Source organism: Fringilla coelebs, assembly GCF_963513975.1.
Source record: "Fringilla coelebs genome assembly, chromosome: 18".
Lineage (NCBI taxonomy): Eukaryota > Metazoa > Chordata > Aves > Passeriformes > Fringillidae > Fringilla > Fringilla coelebs.
The window spans coordinates 7,734,692-7,753,829 of NC_140044.1; the positions used below are offsets into that span (position 1 = coordinate 7,734,692).

Genomic DNA, 19,138 nt, shown 5'->3' on the forward strand with positions numbered 1-19,138 from the left:
GCCGAATCCCATGATCCTGCCCCTCAGTAGGTCCTTCCCATCCCTGGAACAGTTCAGAGTCCCAAGAGAGGCACTCACTATCCTGATGCTGTGCTTTTGGGGCAACGCAGGAAAGGAACTGGGAGCCACGGGATCCATCCTGGACATAGACCACTGCGGAGGGATCACACTGATCCTGGGTGGATTGGAAAAGTGGGGCACCCCCGCACAAAACGCCTGTATAAGCACATCTGCACACGTGTACAAAACATGTGTTCACACATGCACACGTACACACACATGCACAAATAGCTCTGAGCGGGGGCTGGGGGAGGACCCCCGGTACAGTCCCCTCCTGCACCCGCTCGGGGTCTCTTTCTCCCTCCACTCCGGTCCCATCCATCCCGCCGGGGGCCGCCCCCCGCCCGCGGGGACACACAGGGGGACTGTCCCCGGGGAGCCGCGTCTCGGGAGCTTACGGGGGGCTCCCGCCGGCGGGCACAGGAAAGCGGCCCGCCCCCCCCCCGGCTCTGTCCGGGCCACCCCCGCCAGCCCACTCCCTCCCTTCCCCCGCCCCGCCCCGCTCCCGCTTTCTTCGCCTTTTCTTTCTTTTCCTTCTTTTTTTTTTTTTACTTTCTTCTTTTTTTCCCCCAGAAGAGGCGCGGCGGGCGGAGGGGGCCGGGGGGGCCGGGGCTGCCCGCCCCCGCCCGCGGCTCCGGAGGCGCCGGCGCCGGGAAGAGCCGCCGGCGGAACGGGGACCGGCCGGGAGCCCCGGGCCGGGGAGAGCCGGCGAGGAGGAGGAGGGACGGGACGGTCTGTGCCGCGGCCCCCGGCCCCTCTGCCACTTCCTGGGAAACATGGTAATCCCTGGGGTAATCCCTCTCCATGCCACTGCCGCTCCCCGTGGCTGCCGATCCCGCGGGCACCGGGTGGGCACAGGGTGGGCGGCGGGAGCGACAGCACGGGGAGGTCGGGAGCGAAGGGGGAGGGAGGTGAAAAGGCAGAGGTGGGTGTGGAGGTGAGTGTCAGGGCAAAGGTGGGTGGGAAGGCAGAGACAGATGTGAAGGTGAAGGCCGGACAAGGTTGGATATCAGGTGTACAGGACGACGTGGCCGTGGCCGCTTGGGCAGGTGTGTGCGGGGCTGCATCCTGCGATGCTTAAACTTCCCTGCAAAGTTTGTGAGGGGGATGGCGTGCAGCGGCTGGGAGCTGCTGTGAGCCGTGCCGGCGCAGGGGACGCTCGCAGAGCGATTGGATCGCTCCTCACCGCAGCCGGCACGTGCCGTTGCCCCGGGCTCTGCTGAGCGCGGCCCCCGCTCTGGGCCAGGCTGAGCGCTTGCATCGTGCCCTGCCAAAGCTGGTGACAGCAAGGGCTGCGGAGAGGCAGAGGAATTGGTATTCAGGACTGGTCCCAGGCTCAAACCTCTCCTTCCTGTGCAGAGGGGAGAAAGGAGCTGGAGCTGAGTCACCCTGTGGTTTCAGGCATGGGTTAAACAACTTTACCACACCAAAACCCCAAAGCCCAGCCCGTCTTGTTGATGTAAACCAGTTTAAAAATATGGGTATTTGGGGAGAAATATCAATCTCTATTTAACAGCACTTTGGCTTATTAAAATGGAAATAGCTTTGCAAATGTAAATCTCCTTATGCTCCCTAATGCCTTTGTTCCAACTCCCTCCCAGCGGGTGGAGGGGTTGCTTTTGGATTCCTATGGGCTCCAGGCCGGCCCGGATGCAGCTTCGCCGATGAACTTGGAGCTGCTGCACCATGGTTACCCCATAAAGCCTCCCCCAGTGATGAAGTGCTTTGTGACACTCCATGAAAACATTTTTAGTCAGTCATTCCAGGCCAAAATATTCCCCAGCACAACTTGGGCTCTGTCTGGTGCCTCTATCAGTCCCTGGTTCTCTCCTGACACTGGCTCACGCAGTCCCTGCCACTGGATGAAGTCCTGGGTGATAAGACAACAGGAAACAGTCTCAAGTGCTGCCAGGGGAGGGTTAGACTGGATACTAGAGAAAAATTTCTTCACTGAATGAGTTGTCAAGCACTGGCACAGGCTGCCCAGGCAATGGGGGAGTCACCACCCATGGAAGGATTTAAAGACTGTTGGAGGCAAGGCAGGCAGTTCTGGCTCATCTCTCATGGCAGCATTCAGAGCTGGATGGATCCTCCTGTGCTGTAGTGGCTCGTTGCCTCGGTGTTGGGATGGGGAGGAAGTCCAGCTGGGTAGTGCTGGGCATGGAGGTGGAGGGCACCCGGCTGGGTTCAGCACTGGGGACCAGGTGGCTGCACCAGGGCCCCAGTGGAGCAACATGGAATGGGGTGCTGGGCTTTGCCCTTCATCAGGATTACCAGAGTAAGGTCTCCAGTCCATTCTAGGAACTATACGCAAGTACACATAAGACAAAGCTTGAGGAGAAAGGTCCAAGGACAGAAAGCCTGGACAGGAAACACAGTGGCAGATCAGGGCCCTGAGAAGGGACTGCCTCCTCTTTTGCCTGGCCTCTGGCTTCTCCTGTCAGGTGCAGGGGCAGGAGATTCCTGTGCCGAGACGTGGAAAAAAAGTCATGAAGAATTAACCAGAGCATGACTGCAAAGTGCTTTAGCTAAAGCGCATTAAAACTAATTAAGCTGAATTAACCGTGGCCCTTTTGTCTCTGTATGGGCTCCTGGACCAGGGATTAGCTGCCTGAAAGTAATGCTCACCTTGAGCTAATCCCACCAGACTTCCTGGTGCTCTTACGGGAGCAGGACCCAGCTGCTTGGAAGATGCTCCTCTTCCCCACTGGCCGATGGGGACCCCTTGGCAGGTGTGCCAGACTCATCCCTGAGCTGCCTGGAGCGCAGCCAGGCCGGGCATCACAGGAGCTGTGGGATGGCCTCTCTCCATGTACCAGCCGTGCCACACAGCTGCCAGCTCCTGCAGCACTGAGAGAATGAACTGGGAGCTGCTGGTCCACAGGTGGCACAGCCCCAGTGTCCTCACCCTGCTCTGGGGCAGTGTAGGGGGATGCAACGCGGCAGAACGCTTCTCAGAAAATGCAGGAATAATTTTGAATTTGGCGAATTCAGCAATGAGTCTGGACCAAAACACCCTATCCATCTTCAGATGTTTGTCCTTCGTCCCATCTGCTGCATTCCTGCAGCGAGCTGCGGAGCCCGGCACAGCCCCACGATCTGTCTGGTCTGACTCCTCTTAACCCCTCGGCTGCTGCGGCTCCTCCGCCTCCGCATGGCTGGCGGCCGAGCAAGGCGGCTGCTGCCCCGGGCTTATCCCAGGCTCCTTAACCGCAGCCCGGCGCTGGGAACCGGACCCGCCCCGCCTGGGCTGCGCTTGCTGTGCTCCGCTCCCGGCTCCTCCCGTTTCCAGCCCAGGAGGGCTCGGAGCCCCTGAGCTCAGCAGCATTGCCAGTGTGGGCGTCCCAGGGCCCCGACAGTGGCACAGTGCAGCGTGGGATGGTGGGCTGAGACAGCGGGTCCGGCGGAACGGTGTCCCCGCTGCGGGGCCACTCTCCCACCAGCGACACTTGCCTCTCTCCCGCAGGATGCCGGGTCACTGGATGCCGCGGTGCAAAGTGCTCTCCAGGCCCTCTACCCGCCCTTCGAAGCCACGGCTCCCACCGTCCTGGGCCAGGTGTTTCGGCTGCTGGAGACCAGCTACCATGGTGATGGGCTCTGCTGCCTGCTCCAGTTCCTCATCCCGGCCAAGCGGCTCTTCGAACGCCTGCGGCAGGCGGCCTGTGTAAGCCCCCGTGCCCCACAGCGGTGCCCCCATGAGCCAGTCCCAGACACGGGGGGTTTGCCCTAAGGAGTCCTGCCTCCATGGGCACGCTGCCCTGTGGGCTCCCTCCCTGCACGTCCACTCCTCTCCCATCCACTCCCTGCAGAGGGGACCTGGCACACCCAGCTCCCCGGGATTTGTCCAGCATATGTAGTCCCTGCAATAAGGGCAGGGGGACTCTGGGGTCATCTTGGCTTGATCCTAGAGAGACTTAAGCAGGGGTTTTCCCTCTGTAAGCACAAGGGGAATAGCCCATGTGCTATTCCACGGCTATTCCACACTGCGGGAATAGCGGTGGCTCAGGGTGGGCTTGCAGGGCTGTGCTGCAGGGGCTTGGTTCAGGGACGTGCATTGGGTCACCAATCTCATTCATCCTCATCATGGGAAGCACGGGGCCAGGCAGCAAGAGCGTGTGGGGGTGGCTGGAAGCACAGAGCTGGCAGGGCTCCCTCATGCACTGTGTTCTTCCTCCTTCCCAGGCTCCCTACTTTAACCGCATCTTTCTCCATGAAGGCTGGCCCTTATGTCTGCACGAGAAGGTGGTTGTGCACCTTGCACCGCTCAACCCCCTCCTGCTGCGCCCTGGGGACTTCTACCTGCAAGCAGAGCCCTGTGAGGAGCACACAGCACGTGTCACCATCAAGCACCTCTCCCTGGACCTGCGCTCCGTGGAGGAGACACCTGTCCCCGAGGCCACCCATGCTCTGCTCTTCACCAATGCATGGCTGGAGGAGGTGAACAGCAGCTGGGCCGGAGCTCCCCTGCACACCTGCCTGGTGGCTACCGAGAACGGTGTCACCCCACTGCCATGGAGCCAGATTGCCACGCCTGAGTTCACTGACAAGCCCAGGGCTGGAGCTGATAGTGTACCCCCTGGTGCCTGGCATGAACCTGCTCCCGAGACTGCACCTGTCACACTTGTGCCCCATGGCACAGCGAATGTCCCCACACCCTACAGCAACATTGTGGGCACCATCCCAGGCTGCAAGGCCACCTCTCGGAAGTCAAGCCAGGGACGATACCCAGGACTGATCAAGGTGGAGCAGGCAGGTGTGCGGAAGAAGCCAGCCACGCTGGCTGTGCCCAGCCTCAGTGAAATCATCAGCCAGAACCTGGAGGGGGAGTATGTGGACCTGCTGGAGCAATCCCAGGAGGACTTGGAAGTCCTGACCAGATCCCTGTTGCCCACCTGCCTTCCAGGGAAAATAAGGGCTGGGTCTGACGAGATGCTCCCCTGGGCAAATGGGGGATCAGGAGCAGATTCTTGGCCCCGTGGGGGAGCACTGAGCTCAGAGGAGAGTCTCTGCAGCCCGAGCCTGGGGAGGAAGATAAGCCAAGAGCCAGGGTCACATGGCGCAAAGTGCCGCCAACGTGACTCCTACATGGCCGCGCTGCAGAACCCGGTGAGCTTCGGCTCTGGGCTGATGGCAGCCATCCTGGAGGAGCCAGACAGCCCTGGCTCCGAGCTGCCCCCTGCCACCCCCCGCGAGACCCCCGCACAGCACAGGAAGGGGGCTGGCAGCCCCATGTTCCTCACCCGCCAGTCCTGCCGAGCGACTCCTGGGGTGCCGGGGCGAGGGGGGTTGGTGCAGCGGGGCAGCCCCCGGCTCCCCCCAGGTTCCAGCCACAAGTTCTCCTTCCTGAAGGGCACGCGGCTCAGGGCAGCCCCCGAGGATGAAAGAGTCAGCAGCCAGCACGAGGGGGCCTGGAAGAAGATGTCAGCCATCTACTCGCCCAGGATGGGCAGAGCCAGGGCAGCAGGGAAAGGTAACATCCTCTGGGGCTCTGGCACCTGACCAGGCTCTGCTGGGACTTCGCTGTTCCTCTGCTTCGTTGAGTGTCACCAGCTTCCCTCTCCTCTATCCCTGTGCACAGGTACGAATGCAGCCACTGCTGCTCCTGTGGAGGAACGGTCTCTGGAAAGTTCCAGCTGCAAGAATGGTCCCTCTGTGCCCAGCACTGGCACTGCTGGTCGGGAGCCTCCAGCCTGGCAGGACCTGCACGCTGGGCTGCTACGCTCAGGCATCATCTGCCTGCCAGGTACTGCTGGCACCATGAGCCTGGGGAATGGGCGGGAGAGGCCTCTGGATGGAAACACAGGCTGCTGGAGAGAGTGTTTTGGAGGAAGGTTTCAGGGCTTTGCTGGAGGCCAGAAATACTCCAAGCGGAAAATTCTTTTTCAGCTGGGCAAAAACATTAAAAACATAAATGCAGGCAGCCTGTGCAGAGCAGCTGTCCCAGTCCCAGCCGCCCCAAGCCCTCCCACACCATTCCTCTCCAGTGAAGCTGTTCAGCTTTAACTGCCAAACACTAAACATTTGGCTCCTTCTTCTTCCCAAGAACCAACAAGCAGTAACAAAACCCATCTTCTTCTCTGGAAAAACGTCCCCAGCAGCTCTGGAATTCCAGACACTCATGCCAAGAGTCCCCCTGAGCTGGCTCTCCCCCTCCCAAAGGGCCAGAGGGGCCAGGCAGCACTGATGGTTACCCCAGCCCATTGTGGGGTGCTCAGGTCTGGCAGGTAGCTGCCAGAGGAGTCACTCACCCCTTCTCCACAGGGAGCTCAGACAGGCTGGGCAGGGCCCTCCTCCTGGTGACCACCAGTGGCAGTGCCTGGCGGGCTGCGTGGTGCTCCGCTGCCGAGCTGGCAAGGCTCATCCTCTGCCTCTGCTCCCTCCCCAGGTAAGAGCCAGCAGGACCTGCCAGGGACCCCCAGCTGCTGCCTGGCTCAGGGCTCCCAGGCTAAGTTGGGATGGATATCCAGCATCCCACACACGCTGGTTTGGGCGCATCCCTGAGGTCCCTGGACCATGCCCCTGCCAGTGGCACACGGTTGGAGCCCTTGGCAGGGACATCCCACAGGGATGAGGCCACTGCCTGTGGCTGTGGGTTCCTGCCTGCCTGGGGGTGCAGAATGTGGGAGGGGGCTTTGAGAGGGCCCTGCCCCAGGGAAGGACCCCCACTCCTGCTGTGTTTCTCCTCTCTAGGCAAGAAGTGAAGAATGGTGAGAGGAGAGAAGCGAAGGATGTTGGGCTGACGGTTGTGGTGGATGCCAGGAAGCAGCCGCCCGCTCCTGTCCTGTTCTCAGCCCTCCGCTCCGTCCAGGTATGCCAGGTTCTGTGTGCCTGTGCCATAGGCATGCCAGGGGTGTCCCTGTCTGGGAGGGAGTCCTGCCACCCTTTGGGGATCCCTCAGAACCTCCCCTGTGCCCGCTCTCCATGTGATCCCCAAAGGTCGCTTCCGAGCCCTGCCATCACCAGGCAGGAGTCACCAAGAGCCCTCCAGCATCCTGATATGTGAATTCACCAGGAAATGGGCTCTGAAGTGACAATCCACTGTCTTGGCAGAGTCCTTGTGCCAGTGCCCAGGTAGTGCCACAGGAGTGCCCTATCCTGTCCAAGGGCTATGGGGTCCCCCCTGCCACAGCCTTTGTATGCCCAATAAAACCCACATTGGCCCCGATGCTCCTCACATGGAGAAGTGTCACTGGTGTCAGAGAAGGGGTTCCCTCATGAGGCTCTTCCCATGGTCCTTCGCCAGGGAGGCAAGGTGACTGGGACAAGGGCATGGCCTGAGGGAGGTGTTTCCATCTCCCACACCAGTGAGGGTGGGAGCGTTTTCCTTTGCAATGAGCTCACCGGCCTCAGCTGACCCAGGAAAGCCCTGGACTGCCATGGGTGACCCGAGGGCTGCGTGTGGGGTTTGCCCTGGTGATTCTCCCCTGCCTCCCACAGAGTGTGTCTCCAGGCTGCATTCACAGCATGCTGCTCCTGGCCGAGAAGGAGGTGGTCTCCCACCGTGAGAAGCTGTCTGGGGTGCAGGTGAGCCTGTCCCTGTCCCCTGAGCTGGTGCAATAGGGGGTTATTCTCCGCTCCAGGTGGCCTTACAAGCCCTGTGCCCTGCAGGTGGAGACCCTGACATCGCTGAAGGCTCTGGGCCGCCACGTCGACAGCTCCCAGCTGCCCCCAGAGCTGGACGGTGCCTTCCCCTACTGCCACGGCGAGTGGGTTCAATTCTTCCAGGTGTCTGTTACCACGCCATGAGCCATTGCCTCACCTCCCCTGTGTCCCTCTGTCCCCACTGCGTCTTATGTGTCCCACACACATCCCTGAAAAAGTAACAGGAAGGGCTGGGAGAGGGGAATGAACAGGAGAGCTCTGAGCACAGGAGGGTCAAGCCCCTTCCTATGTGCTCCTGCCTGCAGCTGCCCATCCACCTCCTCACTCCCTTCCTCATCAGCTTTAACCCAGTGCCTCACAGTATTTCCTGCTCTGTCCTGGCACTTCTCCTCCTCCTTCTCCTCATGGGCAGGCTGCCCTCACTGACCCATGGTGTGTGTCCCCCACAGAAGCTGCAGCCCTTCACAGCCACCCTCAGGCAGGCATCGGAGCTGCTGCAGCACTGCATCCAGGAGCTGCGGAACACCGACGCACTGGCGGGGACACAGGTAACAGGAGTGGCAGCACCACAGGTTGGGGACATCCCCAACATGCCCATCTGCAGTGCAGCCACAGCAACATTTCCCTCCAGTTCCCCAAAACTTGGCATAACCATTCCCAGCCTGGCTGCTCCTGGCCATGGGGCTGTTCCCTGTCCCCTCTGCTCCTGCCTGGGGAGCAGCCCCAGGTACCTGTCCTGTGCTGGCTGGGACCCCAGGTGAGGCCCCAGGTAAGACACTTGTCTGACCCTCCCTTCCTCCACAGACTGCAGCTGCAGGCATCAGGAGGCACCAGGAGCTGATGCAGAAGGTGCTGAATGACCCTCAGCTGGTGCGGGTGCAGCGCGAGGGGGGGTTCCTGCTGGCCAGGCTGCGCAGGGAGGCCGCCCGCCTCTGCGCCTCTGACCACATCAGGTAGGACAGGGCAGTGCCACTGCCAGGGGGTGCCAGTGCCAGGAACCCCCGGTCCTGCTGGCTGACACGGCCACTTCCCCACGGACAGCCTGGTCCCCATGAGCCCAAGCTATTGCCATGATCAGTCCTGCTCTGGAAGCATGGACCATGTGTCTGGGGCAGCCCATTGCAGGAGTCCCCTCATCCTCAGTGGTGCCAGATCCCTGAGAGGGTCTCCTGCCCCAGGCCAGGCCAGATCTGTCATGCTCTGCGACGCCGGCAGCAGTGCCTTGGGCTGGGCTCGGGAAAAGCCACTAGATGGGGCCAAGTCCCGGCCATGCCGCGCCCAGCCAGCTGTGCTGTGCTGTGCTCCTCTGGCCATGCCGTGATCGGCCGGTGATGTGCACTTGTCTGGCCGTGCCACACTCATCCAGTGATGTCACAATCTGGCCGTGCATGACTGCTCTGGCCATGCTGTAGTCATCCAGTAATGTCACCCCACCTGGACGCGCCATACTCATCCAGCGATGCCGTAATCTGGCCATGCCGTTACTCATCCAGCCATGCTGAACTGGGCCATTCCAAACTCACCCGCTGATGTCGCTGTCGGCCGGGAATGCTGCACCCATCTGGTGATACTGCACTGCTCCAGCCATGCCATGCTGCTCCACAGTCATGCACAGGCAGAACTGATCCACTGCTCCCTCCTGCTCCCTTCTCTCAGTGGAGCTGAGCTGCACTGATAGATGGGGCTTTCCCATCCCATGGTCCCTGCTATCCATTTGCTTCATGCGTTGGGAAGATGCCCAGTTGCCTGCAAGGCTGGGGTCAGGAGCTGGGCAAGAGACCTGCTCCCCTCCACTTTGTGCATCTGTGAGCTCACCTGGCAGCACCTGGCACTGATGGTCCCTCTCCTCCCAACCCCCAGGACCGGTATGGAGATGGCTGAGGGGCTGTATAGTCAGCTGGAGGAAGAACTCCACAGCCTCGTGTCCCTATCCAACAGCTGCCTGCAGCACCTGCAGTTCCTCCGCAAGGTCCAGGAGCTTGAGACTGAGTTTGGCAAGGTGAGCTGGGAGTTCTGGGGGTGCCACAAGTTGAAGTTGCCCTCTGTGGTGTTCTATTGTTGAGTGTTTTGGTCACCTTTCCATTATTTTTGATGATGATAGAAGCCTGGCAGGATTGCCTGAGCTTTGATTTTCATTACAGGCGACTGTGTGTGACTGAGCCTGGGCTGGGATGCCGGGCTGGGGCAGGAAGGGGAGGTGCTGTGGACACACTGCTGCTGCCCTGGCTTGTCCCTCCTGATCCCTGTTCTGCTCTCTCACAGCTGGGGTCCTGGCTGGATGGGGAGGCAGCAGCTCGGCTGCAGGAGATGGGCACCGAGGATTGGAGTCCCGACAGCTGCCAGGGCTCCACCGAGCACTTCAAGGAGTTCCTCGCCCAGGCCACAGTATGTCTGGAGGGGCTTTTCTGTAACAGACATTCCCTGGATTTGGAAAGAGGCTTCTGGGCAGAACTGGGTGTCCCTGATCTGTTGAGTCACACTGCAATTGTCAATCTCAGCATTGTGGGGACTCTGGGTAGTCCTGCTCCAATGAGGGCATGACTGTGCTGTTCCTTGATGTGTGCTGGGCTGGGACTGCTGTCCCCAATCCTTGCTGCACTCCATCCATGCAGCTCCTTTTTCCTACAAAGTCTGGGCATCCATCAGACAACTAATAATATTGTGATGAGGATCTTCTGGTTCCCCTGGATGTGTAGGCCCTTTAGTCACATGCACTGCAGGGAGGTTGAGGCATGGTGACCCCACTCAGGACAGGAAGTGCATTGGGTGCATTTTGAACCAGGCCAGGGCAGAGCAGAGATTTGGAGAATCCCATTGCTTTGTTTTTCCAGAAGTGTTTCCCATCCATCTGTAATGGTGATGCCAAGTGCTACCTGCAGTGTGCGTATCCCAGGTCAGCACCATTCCCAAGTGTGGAGCTGTTCCTTCCTCCTGTCTGTGCAGGCTCGGTACCACCATGGCCTGACTCTGTGCCAGAAGGCAGCTGAGATCCGAGGCAGGACGTTCCCCGAGGCAGATGCCTTCCAAGTGTCTGCAGCCCTTTTCCAGACAAAGCTGATGAGCTTCTCCCAGCAGCTGGAGCGGCGGCAGGCAGAACGGGAGCTATTGCAGGAGCTCATCCGGTTCTCCAACAAGGTGGGTGCAGAGGATCTTCCCCTGCAGGACACGGTGCTGCTGGTGGCCACGAAAGCAGCCACTCTCACCTCTTTTGCAGGTGGCAGGGCTGAAGCTGGACTGCCGGCAGTGCTCGGCCCGGGCGCAGCGCAAGGAGGGCCAGGCACTGCGGTGCCTGCAGAGATCCTTCCAGAAGCTCTCGGTGGAGTTTGCCCTGGAGAAGCTGAAGGAGATGAAGGCTCAGGTGCGCAGGATGCAGAGCAGCCAAGGGTTGGCAGCCTGGACAGAGGCACAGCACAGGTACCAGGAGACCCGGCAGATCCTGGAGGAGATGCTGGCAGAACTGCAGGAGGCCTGGGGAGCACAAGCTGATGGGCAGGGAGACTCCTCCAGCCCCCCCAGCCCAGGGTCTGCAGCTCCTCACATGGAAGTCCCAGTGTGCAGAGCAGCCCCCAGCCCGGAGCCACCAGTGTCGGGGGGCAGGGCATCGGCAGAGCAGCCAGAAACCAGCACTGAGGGGCCAGGACAGTCCCAGCCCAGCACCACTCCTGGCTCCACGCTGGGTGAGGAGCAGAGCTCTCTGCAGCCCCACTGCGGGCTGGAGCCTCAGGGTGCCCGCACCTCTCACCACGACACCTCTGCTGACACTGCCCATCCCAAACCCAAGAGCAGAGCCAGCCTGGGAGGGACAGGACACCTGGCCCAGGAGCGCAGCCAGCCCCGTCGGAGGCGTCCCGTCACCCTGCCTCCCTGGACACGCTTCCCAGGAGCTGACCCACCATGTCCTACTGCTGTGCCCCAGGGGACAGCCTCAGATCCCAGCACAGCTGGTGCACCAGCGGGGCCACAGGCAGAAGCTGCCCAGTACTTCCAGATTTCCAGCCAGAGCAGTTTCTCCTCTGAAGACTCAGATTCACAGAACTCCCCGGAAGAAGTCCCAGCAGCAAGCCAGGCTTTGCCCAGCGATCTCCAGAGTCCCAGACCACCCTGCCCGCCTGAAAAGGCCCCCCAGATCATTTACCTGGAGAACCACCACGCTGAAAGTTCAGCTAAAGCAAACACCAAGTAACCAGTCCCTCCAGTTGGGGCTGTTTCTGTTCAGCTGTATAAGTTTCGATCACAGACTGGATGAGACTTCCCGTGCTCGGAGGTGGGATGCTGGAACTTCTTACCCCACCCTCAGTCCCAGAATCTTTGGTTCCCCGTTCTTAGTGTTCTACCTGCCATGGATCAGCTCACAGGGTTCATTCATAATCTACCAGATGTGTAGTAATCCTCCCATAAAGTGCCTTTATCCCTACCAGTGCCATCCTTGTCTCAGGCAGTGGGGAGGGTTCCCACATCAGAAGCTGTGCCTGGAGCATCCTATGGGAGTGCAGACCTGTGAGATGTTCCTGTCATCATTGTACTCCCTGCTCCACTGGATGATTTTACCATCCCTGTGCTGCTCTGCAGCTCTGGCTGAGCCCCAGCAATGGGCCCTGGGTTTGTGTGTGCTCATTAACATGGGACTAACTCCATTAATAAACCTGAAGAGAAGTACCTGGATGGTCCTCATGGAGGAGAGTGAGAAGTTGTGTCCCACTGAGAGCCAGCTGCTGGGGTTCTCACCCAGGTTCCAACTGTTCCCACCACCCCAGCACAGTGCCCACAGGCATCTGGTGGCACCAAGAATGCCCCCTGTGCCCCCTGCATGGGCTGTGCCCACAGCCTGGCTCTCCTACTGCTGCCAGCACCTTGGCCCTGCTGAAAGGACCCTTTTGTAAGGGTTAAGTGCCTCAGTCTCCTGTTCTCCCTCCCAGTACATGAGCACAGTGGTGTCATCCTGCCCAGCCTCCCCGCTCTGTTTTGGGAATGCGCTGTCCTGAAGCCTTTGGGACCCGTTTGGTCTGGGTGCGACCCTGCCGATCCCAGTCCAAAGCAGCCCGCGGTCCCCAGAGACCCTGTCCCCGCAGGCACATCCCCGCTCTGCCTGTCCGGGCAGCCGGGAGGGGGTGATGGCAGGCGGGACCCTGGCTGGCGGGGCCAGGCACTGGCCGGCCGCCCCCCTGGGCAGCCACAGCATGAGCTAATCAGGAGACATCAGAGGAGAAGCGATCTCTGCCTTGGAGGCCGTTCCAGAAAAACACACTCCTCCTCCCAGCCCAGCGCGGTCATGGCTCGCACCCTGCGGGATGCTGCGCCTCGGCAAAGGGCACTTGCCCGTCCCAGTCTGGCCGAGCATCACTCATACCCCCCTCAGCCTTGTTTTTGCCAGATCCCGAGGCCAAGCCCCGCTGAGCTCCTTACGGCCCCAGCTGCCCCCCGCGGGCGCCACGCTCCTCCTGTCTGGGTCATTACTGAAGCATTAACGGGACCGACCCCGGCCCTGCCCTGTCACAGGACCTCTGCCTGTCACCACTCCTGCTCCTACCCGATTGTCTGCTCTTTACTTCTCCCTACAATTTTTTTAGACTCCATCTTCCCCAGCTCAACACTGATTTCCCTACTGACAATCCTGTCCCTGCTCCACTGAAATCCTGGCTGCTGAGTCCATCCCATTCCTTTTGGTCCAAAAGAACCCAGACAGGTCTGCACAGCCTGTCCTGTGGAGCCTAGAGTTCGTTCCAACTCTCCAATAATACCCTGTCCTGAGTGGCACCAAGGTGCCTGAGCCAGGACATTTCTACCTCTTCATGGTATGTCCCTGCTCCTCATCCCCGTGCCCGACAGCTGAGTGTGCCCATGTGGCCAGTGCAAGCCGTGCCTGCCTGGATGTGCCCCAGCTCACTGCCAGAGCCAAAAACCTTTTCTCCCTCCAGCATCATTCCAAGCCAAGCCTGACAGTTCCCTTGCTCAATTTTCCACTCTGTTAAGAGCTGATCTGCTGTATCCCCCCCCCCCATTACAGCTTTTAGGTTGGAGAAATAGCACTTTCCATTGAAAAGGAGAGTCATTTTTCAAACCAGATGGAATTATGATTCTTCTGAATAAAGCAAACAATGACTTTCCTGTTGTTTTCTTTTTCCATAAGTAAAATTAAAAAAAGGATATTTTGCAAGTCCTGACTTTAGCTGATAACAAAAAGGGGAATTTCCGGCCTGTGGCTGAGGGTGAATCGTTTCCCTGGAAGGGTCCTGTGTACTCAAGAGCTGTCAGCCCCCACAGCTGAATGGGCATACCCAGACCCCTCCTTCGCTTTTACCAAAAAGTGTTTTGCAACATTCTGGCAAAATTTTTCTTATCTCTGCTGATCCTTCAGCACATGATTTATGACTCCCCAGTTTGACCAATTAAGCCATAACCTTTCCAGAAAGGCAAGTACCGGAGTTAATCAATGTCTCCTTTCCCTCGTGAAATGGCAAAATCGTTTGTCAGGGGCTGGCAGGGATCCAGCAGTGTGGGCTGGTCAGGGTCTGGCAGTGCCAGGATGCAGAGCACCCTCCAACCTTGGAGGCAAACTCCCACAAAACCCCAGGAAATATTTTTTTCCAAAGGAAAAAAGGTTGAAAATGTTGGATGCAGCAGATGACAAAAGGAGCTCAGGGAAGTGGAGGGCCCATCAGGGATCAGTCACAGATCCCAGCCCTAGGGAATGACCTTCTCTTCCCCATGGCTGTTCCTGGGTCAGCCATTCCCCCTGCAGTTGCTGAGCCCTGCCCCAGCAGAGCAGACATGGGTTGGCACAGAGCAGGGAGCCCTGACCAGAGACAGCCACAGCACTCTTCTTCTTCCTCCTTCTCCTCCTCACCACCAGATTCCCATCAAGCTCTGCCCTACAAACTGCAGGGGCTGCTGGGTCACTGGGTGCAATTCTGACAAGACAGAGCAAAGAGGAAAAACCAAAGAGGAAGAGCAAGAGGCACTGGGGTTCCCACACTCCCAGCCACTGCCACAGTTGTGCCCTGTCCCAGGAAAGGAGGAAGTGTGGGAAATGGGTGACAAGGCAGAGATGCAGTGACAACAGCAAGTGGGAAAAATCAGAGCCACTCACATGGGCCCCCCAGCAGTTCTGGTGCCAGCAGAGCCACCACAGGCCCATTCCTGTCCTGGCAGCCCCACAAACAGCCATGGGAGTTCAGAAGCACAAGTTGGGGGCTTGGTCTGTGCCACAATGGGAACTGTCTTGCCTGGATTTGTCCTCCTGGGTGACAGCCAGGGCAGTGGGTCTGGTTTCAGCAGGTAAACACAGAGGCAGCTCCGGGTGCAAGAGGCAGCTGAGCTGTGGGACAAGGACACCAGCTCAGTCCTGGCTTTGGGACACGGCTGCAAGCAGAGGTATCCCAGAGAAGCTTCATTATCTCCAAGTGCTTGCTCTGGCAGAGCAAAAAGAGGTTTTGTCTGTCACTGAGCTGGGGTTTCTGGTGCTCTGGGAAGCTGCAGGATAGCCATAAGAAATGGAAAACCAAAAAAACCAGTGATACCAAAGGAAAACAGGAAGGGTGAGGGGTAACGCCAAAGGGTAGAGCTCCAAGGGCTGGACGTAACTCAATCTGATCTGAGCTGGCCAGGGAAAGGCCAACCCAGCTGCATTCCAAAATCCCAGCTGTGCTGCATCCCGAGGGATGGATGGAAAACGCCTTTGCCAGTGCTTGCTCAGGGCCCTGCAGACACCCACCCTGGGAAGATGATGACAGCACACAGGTGACCTGCATGGGGACACACATGGCTCATGGGTTAGCCCTGGGGGAACCACCAGCTTCAGGCATTAAATCTGGATGTGTGAACTCACAGAGGAGCACAAGCACTCCATGCACCATCTGGGGAGCACAGACCCTTCTTGTTTCCCCCTGCAGACCCGCTGGAGCCTGCAAGCTATGAAGGTTATGAAGGTGGTGAGGGATTAGCGGGGAGCGGTGCCCTGGGGGAACAGGAGCCCTGGGGAGGGAGGGCTGGGGGGGTTCCAACAAACTGCTGGGAAATGACAGCCAGAGGCTGGAATTCACTTTGCACCAGGTACGGCCAGATCAGTTTGCAAAACATTGTGTTTGGCTCATGACTATGCTGGCAGTGGAGGTGAGCCCGTCCTGCAGCACTGCAGCCCACTCCTGAGTGCTGGGGGACCCTGCCACAGTGGGACTGGTCTTGTGGCCATCCTGGGGCTGCCAGCAGGGAAAGGTTTGGCACAGCTGGAGAATCCACCTCCCCTGCATGCATTGCTGCTGTCCAACACAGGACCTACCTCCCAGGGGTTGCCTGGGACCTTGCCAGGGGAGCCCCCAGCTTTTCTACCCCACCGTACTTGCAGACCAAATAAACCCGGAGCCTTTCGAGAGGGTTTTTTCCTCTCATTTTTTTTAAATAAAAATACAGACTCCGCCTAAAAACAGTTACATAATTAATTCCTCCTGAGCGCCCCCACCCCCCGGGAGCGGGAGGGGGTGCCTTGCCCCAGGACTCCCAAGAGAAGCTGGATATCAGCTGCTGGCCGATCCCTCCAGGCCATGCTGGTTCAGGCTCCGCGTTTTTCGGGAACAGCCTCTGGCTCGGCCCGTGCCGTGAGCCGGGAGCCAGAGCCCCGGGCTGCGTCCGGCACCACCGCACATCCCTCCCCCGGCCCCGGGAGCGCCGGACGCCGCAGCTCCGCGGGCCGTATCTGCCCTGTGGCTGCCACACCGGAGCGCACCGCGCCTGCCGGGGGGGGCAGGTGGAAAACCATCTGCTTTTCCTTAAAAAGCCACTTCTCCTCCCAAAGGAAAGGCTGCAGTCCTTGGCCTGGCACAGCTGCCCACAGCAGAGAACCAGCCCCTCTTTATGCCGGCTCTAGCCCCACCACCCCGGGAGCCCCGCGCTGCCCTGAGCCCGTCCTGCTCAGCCGCTGGCCCAGCGCCAGAGCTGCCAGCGGCAACCAGAGCCCCAAAGCAAGCGTGATGCCATCACCAACCCCATCCTCCCTCACCCCTGCCTGCCCTTACGGCCCCTTGGCTGATGCTGCTGCCGAGCCCCTTGGCTCTGCCCACCACGTCTGGAGCGGCTACAGGACTTTCACCCCAGCTTTGGGAAGTACTTTCCCATGCTCACATCAGGGGTGTGAGAGGGGTAGTTGCTTCATCTTGCATGCCAGGATGCCCACACAGCCCCCAGAGCTCCCCGCTGGCCCTGCCATCATGGACATAAAACACTTTTTGTCCTGAAGTCATGTCCCTGCAGGGTCCCACACAGACCCTCACCCCGGGACGATGCCGGGCACCCCAAACAGGTGTCCCGGCTACGGGGGGCTGCAGGAGCAGCGGCTGGGCTGAGGCTGGGTTTGGGGAATACCCGGGGCGGGAAGCAGCGAGGAGATGGGCAGAGCTCCTGAAGTCGGTTGACGACTTAACAGGGCGACTCAGAGCAGACACTGCCCCTTTTCAGGGGTTGTTTATCTGCCTGCACAAGGGACTGAGTCAGGATGTGCGGGCGCTGGAGGGGCTGCAGCCGCCCCGGCACACACCCAGCAGAGCAAACAGCGGCTCTGTGTGTGCAGGACACACGGCAGGGACCGGCACTGCAGGCACCGGCACGCTTTGAAGCAGCTCCAGGAGAGGGGCGGGGGCGAGGAAAGTCCCAATCCTGCACTGAACACCTTGAGCAAATGAGGAGTTATTCTGGGCTTCAGCAGTGCAAACACCCTCTTGATGCAACCCTGTCTTAGTAAGAAGAGTAAAAATAACACCAGCAGTGTGGCTGGACTACCATGGGCGGCATTTTCCAGTGCCTGGGCAGACAGATGCCTCCGCAGTACAAGGTGGTGAGTGAAGTGGGCACTAAAGCTGCAAACAAGGGAGGTTTCCTCTTGGTGAGGCGCTGGGACCAAGCCCAGAGCTCTCTGGATAGCCCCTGAGGGACAGCTCTGACTGGACAGAGCCAGAGGGACAGCCCTGGGAGACAGCCCCAGGGGACAGCCAGGCATTTGTCTCCTGCCACTTCTGCCCGAGGTGCCAGAGCAGGGACAGGTACTGTGAGTGGTTCCCACTCTGTGCTTGGCAGGAAACCAGACAGCAGACTATCCCAACAGCCTGCCCAGCACCAGACACCCCAGCTTGCCCAGTTCCACACATCCCACACACCCCTACACCCCTCACAGCAACAAACTGCTCGTGCTTCCAAGCAGAGTGAGAAATGGCTGCTTCCAATTCCTGCGCTGCCGGTGGTGCTCTTCTGGCTCTTTGTCACACATTAACTCAAGTGTGCACGTCCGCTGCAGAGTGCATCCAGAGTTCACACTGGTGCTGCAGGAGGAGAGGGCTTGTGCAGGCAGAGCCGAAACCAGCAGCACCAGCCCAGACAGACTGGCACTCATCAGCACCAGTGGCAGAGGTTCCTGTGCCCAGGAAGCAGCCTTGGGAGCAAGGCCAGCTCAGGGCAGGTGACACCAGCTGTGAGCTCCCATGCCCAGCAGCCCTGGTGTCACAGTGGCCTGGCAGTGGACAGCAATTCCTGTGGCTCTGATGCTCAGAGACAGGGGCAGCCCATGGGACCCTCAGCCCCACTGACCCCTCCCTGCATCCATGGGAACTCAGTCCAGTGCTGCCCACGAGGACCAAGGGGTCTGGAAAGAGGGAGAGGGTTTCATTTTCAGTGTCTCGTCTCAAATCTGAGCAAGGAGAGCAAGACCCCAGCCCGAGAATGGCACACTGACAGGGCAGCACTGTCAGGATGTTCCTGTGTGGACCTTTCTGTGGTGAGGTGGCACTGCTGGGGTGAGGAGGGCCCTGTTGGCACAGGCTGTGCACTTGGCAAAGGCCCCCACCACGTCCTGCCCACCCCCAGCCCATACAGATCCACTGTGGAGTAGTACATTAATTGCTTCCATTAAAACCAGCTGTCCCAAGCTTCCCCAAGGATTTGCTGCTTCTGCTCCAACATCCCTTCCCACCTCCCTTAAAGAAGGTGATGGAGGATGGGAGTTCCCCAGCCACGGCTGCACTGGGGGCAGTGCTTCTGTAAGACCAGCCATGTGCCCCAGAGCAGGACACACCAGGAGCCCCCACACATGGGGCTTCTCCTGGACCCTGCCCTTGGCATGCTTGGACATTACCAACTCTGTCAGGGACAAAATTCCCTTGGTAGAGCTGGAGGAGTCCAACTCACTGCAAACCCTCCCAGTGCAGTGCCCTGGTGTGCCTGAGCAGAGCTCAGCTCAGGGCCCCTGACCAGGACCACCCTAAGTGTGGGCTCCAGAGCTCCAAACCCCAAGAGCCCATGGAGGTGAGGGGTCTCAGCCCTCTGTCCCTGACAGGTGGTCTCTGGTGTGTTGGGTGACCCTTAGGACACAAAGGGAGGGCTGGGACATGCCCAGGTGGCACCACTGGCAAGACCCTGAGGCAGGGACCCCCAGGCAGGATAGGGAAGGCCAGTGCGTGGGGCAGGGAATTCCAGGGAATGTGGTGGTCACTGCTGC

The 19,138-nt window shown here is 59.6% G+C and overlaps 1 protein-coding gene across 1 annotated transcript; it reads left to right on the forward strand.

Annotated features, from left to right (window-relative positions):
• The first annotated feature begins 362 nt into the window (after nucleotides 1-362).
• On the forward strand, nucleotides 363-12,060 carry KIAA1755. Its single transcript, XM_084218058.1, has 14 exons — nucleotides 363-839; nucleotides 3,527-3,724; nucleotides 4,243-5,530; nucleotides 5,639-5,803; nucleotides 6,322-6,445; nucleotides 6,751-6,868; nucleotides 7,498-7,584; nucleotides 7,669-7,785; nucleotides 8,112-8,210; nucleotides 8,467-8,615; nucleotides 9,523-9,661; nucleotides 9,925-10,047; nucleotides 10,606-10,797; nucleotides 10,877-12,060. The coding sequence occupies exons 1-14, from the start codon at nucleotides 837-839 to the stop codon at nucleotides 11,843-11,845; spliced, it is 3,771 nt and encodes a 1,256-aa protein (XP_084074184.1). The 5' UTR covers nucleotides 363-836; the 3' UTR covers nucleotides 11,846-12,060.
• Nucleotides 12,061-19,138: the final 7,078 nt, after the last annotated feature.